Source organism: Mixophyes fleayi, chromosome 7, assembly GCF_038048845.1.
Source record: "Mixophyes fleayi isolate aMixFle1 chromosome 7, aMixFle1.hap1, whole genome shotgun sequence".
NCBI classification, from domain to species: Eukaryota; Metazoa; Chordata; class Amphibia; order Anura; family Limnodynastidae; genus Mixophyes; species Mixophyes fleayi.
Genome location: NC_134408.1, coordinates 154775949 through 154787584, shown reverse-complemented (window position 1 = coordinate 154787584; position 11636 = coordinate 154775949). Strand labels below are relative to the sequence as shown.

Below are 11636 nucleotides of genomic sequence, written 5' to 3'. Positions count from 1 at the left end.
TAGCAGGGCAGAGGGTAATAGTACTAGCAGGGCAGGGGGTAATAGTACTAGCAGGGCACAGATAGCACTCCTGTGATTGCAGGGCAGGGGGTAATAGTGACAGCAGGGCAGGGGGTAATAGTACTAGCAGGGCAGAGGGTAATAGTACTAGCAGGGCAGAGGGTAATAGTACTAGCAGGGCAGAGGGTAATAGTACTAGCAGGGCAGAGGGTAATAGTACTAGCAGGGCAGAGGGTAATAGTACTAGCAGGGCAGAGGGTAATAGTACTAGCAGGGCAGGGGGTAATAGTACTAGCAGGGCACAGATAGCACTCCTGTGATTGTAGGGCAGAGGGTAATAGTACTAGCAGGGCACAGATAGTACCCCTGTGATTGCAGGGCAGGGGGTAATAGTGACAGCAGGCTCTGGGTGGGCAGACGTGTGAGACTTGGGTGATACATAGACAGTTACAGCTCTATGCAGCCCCCAGACCCCCCTGTGACGTTACCTGTGGGCGGAGCCTGTAGTGCGGCTGGTGCTGAGGATGCTCACACCGGAGACCCCGGGAGCCCGGTACCGGCTGGCAGCAGAGACCCCCGGACACAGTCACCCGTCTCTCCTCGCCCAGTCCCCGGTGATGGCGCTCTGACACCGGACAGAGGATGTGGATTCAGCTGATGTGTGCGGTCTGCTGGGGGCTGCTCGGATCGGGTCTGTCTCCTCCGTCTCTTTTATTGCTGCTTGTTTCTGTCTCTCGCTCCCCAGACGTCTCCTCTGTATATTCTGGTCTATACCCCACTTCATGCACTCTCTGTTCTCAGTGTCTCACATCTCCCCATCACTTGTCTGCTTCTCCTACTGCTACATATGTCTTACTTCTGACACTTCTTACACTCTTCTGTCTGTGCCCCTCATCTGTACATCTCTTCTCTCCTCTCTCTCTGTCTCTCTCTCAGTGCCCCTCTCTCTTCTCTCCTGTTCCTCTCTCTCTCTCTCTCTCTCTCTCTCTCTCTCAGTGCCCCTCTCTCTTCTCTCTCTCTCTCTCTCTCTCTCTCTCTCTGTGCCCCTCTCTCTTCTCTCCTGTTCCCCTCTCTCTCTCCTCTCCCTCTTTCTGTCTCTGTGCCTCTCTCTCTCTCTCTCTCCCCTCATCTGAACATCTCTTCTCTCCTCTCTCTCTCTCTCTCTCTCTCTCTCTCAGTGCCCCTCTCTCTTTTCTCCTGCCCCTCTCTCTCTCTCTCTCTCTCTCAGTGCCCCTCTCTCTTTTCTCCTGTTCCTCTCTCTCTCTCTCTCTCTCTCTCTCAGTGCCCCTCTCTCTTCTCTCCTGTTCCCCTCTCTCTCTCCTCTCCCTCTTTCTGTCTCTGTGCCCCTCTCTCTCTCTCTCTCAGTGCCCCTCTCTCTTCTCTCCTGTTCCCCTCTCTCTCTCCTCTCTCTCTCTCTCTCTCTCTCTCAGTGCCCCTCTCTCTTCTCTCCTGTCCCTCTCTCTCTCCTCTCCCTCTTTCTGTCTCTGTGCCCCTCTCTCTCTCTCTCTCCCCTCATCTCTTCTCTCAGTCTTTGCCCCTTAACCCTTAACTCACCTCTTCATCTCCCACCATCTCTCCCTGTTTCCCCATATTTTCACTTTAGCTGTCATCTCTTCTCTATGTTTTCCCTCTATTAACTCTCTGTCCACCCCCCCCCCCTCCCAACACACACATATTTCTTCTCCCCATCTAGTCCCTCTGTCCCCCCATCCACCCTATCTGTCTCCCATCTAACTGTCCTCATCTGTCTCTACAATTTCTCAATCTCTTTTATGATATTGCTATGTTCCTTCATCTTTCTTGTCATGTGTCTGGTTTCTTTATTCCATCTCTCTGTCCCCTGCACTCTATATCTTCGGGGGGTTTGGAATGTTTACCAGCTGCTGGTCAGTATCTATTGGTCTCAGATCAGTTTCTCTCTTCACAGCTTCCAACTTTACTGGTGCATCCAGATCATTTCTGTCTGTCTCTTAATTTTCCCCATTCTCACAGCTGATCACTCACTCACTTGCGCACTCTGGTTGCGCTCTCTCTTTTCCCACTGCTGTACATTACCCATTGTTTCTCTATGCATTTTCCCCTATATATAATCTCTTTACTTCCTATTCTCACTACTGCTTATCTGATCTGCTGAGCCCCCAATATCACTATGTACTGTACCCCTCTTTATCTCTGTGCTCTTTTCCTAATTTTCTTTCTGTCTACCCCTGTGTGATTCCTCTTTTTTGCAGTGCTCTCATCCTCTCATAGTGTCTCTCTCTATTCCTCAAACTATGACTCTCTCTCTCTCCATTCCTTGCTATCACCCTCTTCCTCTCACTCTGTCTCCTCTTCTCTCTCTCTATCCCTCTCACTGTCTCTCTCTCCCCCTCTTTCCTCTCTCTTCCTCTTCCTCTCTCTCTCTCTATCCCTCTCACTGTCTCTCTCTCCCCCTCTCTCTCTCTCTTCCTCTCACTCTGTCTCCTCTCTCTTCCTCTTCCCCTCTCTCTCTCTATCCCTCTCTCTGGCTCTCTTTCTCCCCCCTCTCTCCTCTCTCTTTCTCTCTCTCTCTCTCTCTCTCTCTATCCCTCTCACTGGCTCTCTCTCCCCCCTCTCTCCTCTCTCTCTTTCTCTCTCTCTCTCTCTCTCTCTCTATCCCTCTCACTGGCTCTCTCTCCCCCTCTTCCTCTCTCTTCCCCTCTCTCTCTATCCCTCTCACTGGCTCTCTCTCCCCCTCTTCCTCTCTCTTCCTCTTACCCTCTCTCCTCTCTCTCTCTCTCTCTCTCTCTATCCCTCTCACTGTCTCTCTCTCCTCTCTCTCCCCCTCTTCCTCTCACTCTGTCTCCTCTCCTCTCTCTCTCTATCCCTCTCACTGTCTCTCTCTCCCCCTCTTTCCTCTCTCTTCCTCTTCCTCTCTCTCTCTCTATCTCTCTCTCTCTATCCCTCTCACTGTCTCTCTCTCCCCCTCTTTCTCTCTCTCTCTCTTCCTCTTCCTCTCACTCTGTCTCCTCTCCTCTCTCTTCCTCTCTCTCTCTCTCTCCGTCTCTCTCTCTCTATTCCTCTCACTGTCTCTCTCTCTCTCTCTCCACTCTTCCTCTTTCTCTGTCTCCTCTCCTCTCTCTTCATCTTCCCCTCTCTCTCTATCCCTCTCACTGGCTCTCTTTCTCCCCCCTCTCTCCTCTCTCTCTCTCTCTCTCTCTCTCTCTATCCCTCTCACTGGCTCTCTCTCCCCCTCTTCCTCTCTCTTTCTCCCCCCTCTCTCCTCTCTCCTCTCTCTCTCTCTCTATCCCTCTCACTGGCTCTCTCTCCCCCTCTTCCTCTCTCTTCCCCTCTCTCTCTCTCTCTCTCTCTCTATCCCTCTCACTGTCTCTGTCGCTCTCTCTCTCAACATCCTATGTTTTACATTGTCTCATTACGTCTTGCCCTTTTGGATGGCTACGTCCAGTGCTCGGTCATCTAACAGCGTCTCCCTCCTGGTACATGATTCCCTCTGGTAGTGTGAGCCATAGACCATCTTATTGGGATTACATTACTGTTGTGCTGTGAGTGATCCAGGGAGAGCACAGGAGCAGGACGGCTGTGCTCAGCGCTCATTGTGTGTTTCATGTAGCGTTTTACCAGTTACATTGAGCTCTCTATTCCCCGGGCATCATTTTCTGTCTGACTGTGTTGTGTGTATTCTGACACCGCTGTTACACTGTGACTGTCAGTTATTAATGGTGACAGAGCGCTAACTAGAACTATGTCTGAGAAATGCTTAATACTGATCATGTTCTGTGAGAATACCAGCCTATACCACTGTATGCAGAATGGCGTGTACATAGGAGTACCCCCTCCCCAGGGAAGATTTGTGGGGAAAAGTAAATGCCATAGGGGTCTATTTATGACCCTTCGTTTTTTTTAAATGATACTTTTCAATCCTTATCTCCTTGATAAGGATTGAAAAGTAACAGCTATGTATTAAAAAACTTCTCAGAGACAGCAGTGCCGATAACCTGCTGTCCCTGAGAAGTGACCTGATCATCGCAGTCTTTTCTCATTTTTCAAGGCTGCGATGATCTTTTCTTTTTTTTTTTTCTTTTTTTGATAGTGCGCATGCACCGACTGAATAGTTGGTGCATGCGCAGTAACATCCTTGCCGGCAAACTGCAGGATGATTGACAGGAAGGGATCACATGATCCCTCCACACATGCGCTGTCCAGCTCTGCTCTTCAGAGCAGAGCTGGACAGCGCGAAAGTTTTCAAATATGTTAATGTACGCCAGCTTCAGATGGCTCCAGCTTCAGATGGCTCCAGCTTCAGATGGCTCCAGCTTCAGATGGCTCCAGCTTCAGATGGCACCAGCTTCAGATGGCTCCAGCTTCAGATGGAGTACATTAACATATAAACAAAGAGAAAATTTTCTCTAGTTAGCCTTTAATACATAGCGGTTCTGAGCACTTCCCATACACTGTTATGGTGAGTGTTCAGAAAACCGATAGGAAATGCAAAGCAGCAGATATCTGAGATATCTGCTGCGATGCTTCAATAATCCATAGTGATTTCACGGTAAACCCCCGAAAACTGTTGTTTTCGGGGGTTTACCACAGGAAAAATGCTTGGTGAATAGACCCCTTAGTGTTCTGTTTTTGCAGTTATATAGTATCAGAAAGATGAACAAACATTGTCTTATCTACATACAAGTTTACATAGGTATCCTCAAAGTTATATGCAGTTTCCCTCTCTGTGTACAAGTCCTATACAAGCCCTGGCCCATTAGCTGATTTATTTCCTTGGTCATCTGCCCTGTGTTATAGGTCTTATGTATTATGTCTAGTAGAACTGATTTCATACTTAGTACATCCAGGTACCATCCTTTCAGTGTATGCCTTAAACACATCCAGCAATATAATTATCACTTGCTGTGTATCACTGGGAGTAAATTCTAACCTATAGAGACTGTCCCTCTATTTAATTCCCAGATATAGGCGTCTATTTATGATTCCTTTTTCCATGACAGTCGCATTGACGTAACGTTGACATTTGTTAAGAGGACATTTCATTCTATTCAAACTCCAGAGCAGCCGTAGATACGGTTATATTCCTCAAGTTAGCAAGTTCCGAAAATCTGAACTTGTTGATGGTAATGGACGCCAGCTCAGGGTGGCGAGCAGAGCTGAACAGCGCAAGTGTACAGGGATCATATGATCCCTCCCTCCCACATGCTGCATCACCTCCTGAGATATGTTTGTGCACATGCCTGAGGTTTTCAGACGGCGCATGCACATGATTTCCATAGCAGTCTTCGGGAGATAAGAGGCAGTGAAAAGGTGAATTTGCAACTTCGCAGGAACAGCAGATTTTCGTGACTGCAGTTCCTGTTGAAGATGTTTAATAAATAGATATTTCAATCCTTATCTTTGCGATAAGGATTGAAAGGGATAGTATTCAAAATGCGTTCACTAATAAATATGCCCCATGTACATGATACAATATACTGAATGAAAACGCAAATAATGTTCCGGCCATTATGATGAAAATGACCTCTGGTCATGAAGAAAAGCTTAAATGGGACACTGAATGTAGTAGTTCTAGCAGTAGATTACCATTTTGGAGCTGCTAACGTTATATCTGCAGCATTGCAGACATAGGGCGAGCTGAGCACGCACAAAGCTGGGGTGAGTACTCGGGAATTGTCTTTCGCTGCTGCAATCTTATCACAGAACATTCACCACGGACACTTATCAGAGGTGCGGTCCCAACATGGGCAAAATGATAAATAGATCCAAAAATCGTATTTCTTACTCCTGCGAAAAGTGTCAAAGATATTGATTAACAGCTGAAAATGCAAATAATAATAATAATAATAATAATAATAAATATGCCCCTTTGTCTTTATTATCCGTGAAACTGTAGTGCCTGCGGGGAACAGGACAGACGCAACACAAAAGAACTTACCTTGTAAACGATGGTCACCTCCAGTCCGCCTCCGATATCCCAGCTGCGATCCGATCCCAGCAGATCCGCAGCCGCAACCCTTGTCACCTCCAACCACGTCCCTCTAAGAAAGAGACAGAGATTACGGCCGTGCCTACCAGGTAAGGGCTGTCCGAGAATACGGCAATGAACAAGGACACTCTCAGTCCAAGCTCCCTTGCCGCCTCCTCACTTTGCTCTTGCCAAGGCACGGGGGACTGTAATCCTAATCGCTACAGTTTCACGGATAATAAAGACAAAGGGGCATATTTATTATTATTATTATTATTATTATTTGCATTTTCAGCTGTTAATCAATATCTTTGACACTTTTCGCAGGAGTAAGAAATACGATTTTTGGATCTATTTATCATTATGCCCATGTTGGGACCGCACCTCTGATAAGTGTCCGTGGTGAATGTTCTGTGATAAGATTGCAGCAGCGAAAGACAATTCCCGAGTACTCACCCCAGCTTTGTGCGTGCTCAGCTCGCCCTATGTCTGCAATGCTGCAGATATAACGTTAGCAGCTTCAAAATGGAGCACTTGAGACCAGGACTAGTCCGCCTCAAGAACCTCGCACACCACCCGGTGAGGGCCTAACCGAAAGGGGGAATCGAGCGTGATACTCACCGGGACACTCCCACTTCCGATCCGGTTCTCCTGCACCTCCCCGACACCTGCGGATGACAAGGAACACACAGCCTCCCTCTGCACTCTCAGTGAGACTAAGATGGCACCCACAAAACTAAACTGACTACAACAGCGACCCGACCCTAACAACGCTCTAATGGTCGGCAACGCAACTAAGTCAAACAACTATGAATAACTAGGTGTAGTGCGCTAACAGAACTGCTCACTAACCACTACGGGGAACACCAGCCGGTGTTCACGGACTATACCGGAAGGCAGTTCCTAACCCCCTCACCCAGGCCGTGCCAAGAAGCTGCCTTCTTGCTATGGGGTCACCCACGGATCCTAAGGACCGGCTGCACCAGGCCCGACTGAGGCTCACTGGAACAGCCCACTAACCTGCGTACAGACTGCCGCCCGGAACAGCCGATCGAAACTGAACCGCCCGACTGCCTGCACCCAGATATCGAACACGTATCCCACTCCGGAACCGCCAGGGAACCTGCACGGAACTGAGGACTGGGGCACTCAGCCTGAACCACGGGACACCCCTGGAACTGCGTTGAGCTGTGCTGCACTGCCACTGACTCACTCAGTCACCCCCTCTGGAAACCAGTGCGACCCCAGGGACCTAAGGGACGGGAAAACTATGTATGTTCTTCCCTGACTATGTGTAAGCTGGTAACTACACTTGTCCCCACAGCACGGGTTAGTACAGGAGAACACAGGGAACAAGAGCCTACCTTTAATGGGGGCCTGACGTCTTGCCCCTGGACACAATTATGTAGCACACCCAAAGTTACAGTAATACAGACAATACTCGCCGCACAGACAGAATACAGTAATACAGTACTTTGTACGCTACTCACCAGAGCACACCGCTGCTAGCCAACCAGCCGGTTTCTACAGCACCACAGGAGCCTCCGCTCTACTGTACCCTCTAACTCCGTGTGCTCACCTCACACAGGACCGCGCCTACACTCACGAGGCTCTCACGCCTCTATCACACCACCAGGGCCTTCTGCCCTTCCCACCATGTGCCTCGTGCACAGCTGCCTACAGAGCCTTGTGCTCTGACTTTAGGCCTCAGCCCCCTCTCTAACTCAGGGCTCTAAGCCCTCTACCTAGGGCCTTGTGCCCTGTTACATAGGGGAACTAGCCCTTGCCTACTTAGGCCTTGAGGCCTCCCTCTCTAACTATGGGCCTTGTGCCGTTAATTCATGTCCCACGGACCTTATGCCCGACCGTGGCCACGGGCCTAGTGCCCGACCTAACGTTGAGGCTACTTACCTGCTCCGCGCAGGATACTCAACTTGCCACGCCGTCTTCCTCTTCTTTCTCTGGGTCTTCCAGACCCTCCAGCCGGCCGTGCCTCTTCTCCTCTTCGGCGCTGAGTCTGCTGCTGCTCCGGAGGCGGGGGCGCTCTCAGCCCTTACAAGGGCTCCCCGCCGATGATCTCGGCGGCTTCTTTTCTTCTTGCACTCCGGACGTCCCACGACATCCTTCTCTCTCCGCCGCCGACTCTCTTCTGGGAAAATGGCGCCGGCGCGACGTCATCAGTCGGCGTGAGCGCCTATTGGCTCGCGTCGGGGCTAATCTTTTAAACGGCCGGGCGCGAGCCGTGATTGGCTCACGTATCCGGCCGCTGATTGGCCAGCGGAGGGAGATGAGCCCTGATTGGCTCATCCTTCCTCCGCTGCCAGAACCTGAAAAGAAGAACGAATACTTACCGCCGCGGGAGCGCTGGATGGGTAAGTCACTTCTTTCTTCTTTCTTCCTCCTTGGCACCATCAGGGAACTCTTCAGCCCCTCCAGGGGTGCGGCAGCATCAGGCATCTTCGCCCGCTTCTCGGGCACCGGGGACATCCTTACAAAACACTCAGCTGCATAAAGTTCTACACACTTTATAGGAAATAGTTTCTTAAAGCATTATTCCTGGAAAGTGCCCCGCCCCCCTGTCAGTACCAGGAATCGAAATCTGTATATGCATGTGTTCCAATGCACTTGCTTTAGTTTCCTTTCAGAGCTTTCATTAATAATGTTTTTTATTACATATCCAAAAGATAATCAGGATCATATGATTTGCTAGTTTTTCTTTATCATTTTATTTTTTGAATTTTATTTGGGCATTCCTCAACAAATGATAAAGTAATTAAATCATTAAACTGTATATGATAAGATATCTAAAAGGTCGCTACCACATTGATTTGAAAAAGGACAGAAATATTTCCATAGCTCATGGGCTTTTTAATCTCTCAGCGCACCAGGAAATAGATGCGCTTAGTACTGTGCTCCACACTGTACAGTTACATCATGGAAATTCTGTATATAATTAAGAGACCCAGTGTCCACCCTGGAGCCATAAAGTGTTGCCCCTGAAATCTGAGATATTTTTATAGGTGTTACCATAGATGGGGAGAGCTCCTCCAGACACTGTACCTTCAGTTAAAACTTGTGTCACCTCGTCATAGCTCCACTGGTTCAGTGCTGGCATGTGGAGTTCCCAGGACAGAGGGTCCACAGAACTTCATGACAATTACACAGCACCCCCTGCTTTAGCCAACCTGTGCTGGCTACCATCATCATCAAGTAGTCAGCTTGAAAAATGCTAATGCTCTCTCTAGCCACCCTGGTGCGGTAGTGGTTATTAGAGAGCCGAAGAGGAGGCCCAATACATATATAACCAAAAATACAAATATATATCTACCTCCTCATTAAAAACAACATTAATTTCTTCAATCCACTTGTCACGAACGCCCAGCCTTTCCAAGATAGAGCAATCTGAACAGCTGGCCGTGACTGGCGTCACCTTAGTCACTTAGCAATGAATACACCACACAGGATTTATTATGGTTTGCTTATGTTCACCAGAACCCACTTATTAATGTTTCACACTTAAATCACATACACATGTAGCACGAGCCTCCCTGGGCTTCGTAAGTTCACAAAGAATCACGGAGAAATACGCTAGATTAAATATGATTAATCTGAAAAATGTTTCCAAGGCTTATTTACAAAAATTAATAACAAAGACATACAATATGTTGCACAAAAGAGTTTCAGAAAATAAAATAGGAAATAAAATCAAAGTACTACTTATGAGGTAAACTGGCTGTGTGTGAGGTAACACAATTAAAAAGTATGAGACATTTCAGTCTTGATAGACCCCTCATGAAATGCACAATCTAATGTCTAAAGCAGAAGATTCTAAACCATTTCTTGTTGGCTCTTTACCCCCCACCTTTTAGCTGTCAATAAAGACAGATTGATCTCCCAAATGTCACAGGGTTTTCAAAGTGAGCTGAGATCGTAATGTCCACAGGACCTTGAAGTCTCACCTCTGCTCTTCGTTCGGCTTGGCTAAGTCTAACTCCTCTGCATACACAAACTACTCAGAGATTTATCTGGGCCTGGCTACTTTCACAAGACCATTGACACTTGCCTAGGTCAGACTCAGGTCAGTTAACAAAATACACTTTGAAAGGTTACATAAAATATTCACATATGGTATACATAAATTCAACAGAAAATAACAATCAGTCATTAGATATACTACATTTCGTCACACCACCCTCTTCATTCTTCCTCATTCTACAGAGAGATTGTAAAGCTGGGTACACACAGAAGGTGTGCCAGTCACAGGATAAACAACTGTAAGAAGGAGTGGTGGTCTCTGGTCCTGTTTTATGGAGGTGGTGTTTATCGCTTACATCAGGAGCCTGATTCATTAGTGTTCTTATCTGCCGTTTTTTGCTTATCTTAAGCAAATCCACTCTGTTCATGCCCAGAAAAGGGAGATAAGAATCAAAATCCACTGCGTAAGTGAAGAATTTCTTAAGTTAAGATGAAAATCCATCTTAACTTCACTTTAATCTCCCTGATTCTTCTTAAAATAAGCATCTTAACTTTGAAGAATCAGGGTGATAAGAGTGAAGTTAAGATGCACTAATGAATCAGGCCCCAGATGTTGACACTTAGTGCAAGAACTGGGGTGACAGAACTGTTTTCTGTTCTGCAGATTGTTTACATACTTTGTGCTGCCTCCCTTTGATTTCAGTCTTACAGTTGTACTCTTTAGATTGTTCGCTACTTTGAGCAGGGCTCTCCTACCTTCTGTTTCCATCACTTTTAACTGCGCTCTCCAGCTACTCAGCTCACCTCCTCTCGGTCCCTCTGCCCTCTGTCTCCTCTCGCTTCTCTCCGCTCCCCTCAGTGACTCTCAACCTGTCATCCGTGCCCACCCTCTTGGGCCATAGTTACCTGCCTGTACTCACTTTTCCCCTCCCTCCCTCTCTTTCATGCTGTGCCTGAGCCCCCAGAGTTATAGTGCTTACTGTTACTTGTACTGTGCTGTTTCACCTTGTACTGTGCCATTGTTTGTCCTTGTACGGCGCTACGGATACTTTGTGGCGCCCTATAAATAAAAATTAATAATAATAATAATACTCTGGTAATTGGTAATAGGCTAAAAACTAGACTTTTATTTATCAATAGAGTGTGAAAACGGAAGCTTACTGTCTGGAAGTATTGAGAGTAATCTTACAGCTTGCCAGACCAGTCTGGGGATAATTGGTGCTTGGGCGCAGGAGCTAGAAGCCTGGGCTTGGACTATCATCCTGAGGAGAGCGACTTAAATAGGGAGGATCCCTAAATCTGGTGAAAGCTCTTTTTTAGGGTTTTTCCCTATTTGATAAATAGACCCCTTAGTTTAAACAAAAGAATATTGTCCATCGGGAAAAGATTCACTCACACTCACTAAATTTCCAATCTAAACAAAGTTTTGGGGAAAATAAATCGTCCCCTACTTTTTACACTGCTCTCAAAGTTGTCTGAAAGCCCCTAAACTACGTTACCATCACCAGTGTCTCCTTGCAGATTATATTAGTTCTTAGCATCTGAAAATAGGAGGTTATATATGTACTGCTCAGATTAATTTTAAATATATTATAGCCATCATTTATTTAATCATAACAGGATTACATTTATAAACAAACAACCCAAAAATAAAAATAATATTATATTTTCTGTGTACAAATAGTACAGACAGTTCATCCCAGAGCTGTCTGGG

The 11636-nt window shown here is 47.1% G+C and overlaps 1 protein-coding gene across 1 annotated transcript in view; it reads left to right on the top strand.

Moving 5' to 3' along the window:
* The first annotated feature begins 596 nt into the window (after nucleotides 1-596).
* Nucleotides 597-11636, top strand: part of LYPD1 (LY6/PLAUR domain containing 1) — a 74487-nt gene continuing 63447 nt past the window's right edge. The window contains exon 1 of the mRNA XM_075181264.1: nucleotides 597-691. Within this exon, the coding sequence (XP_075037365.1) occupies nucleotides 643-691 (49 nt within the window). The 5' untranslated portion in view covers nucleotides 597-642. The remainder of the gene's footprint in view (nucleotides 692-11636) is intronic.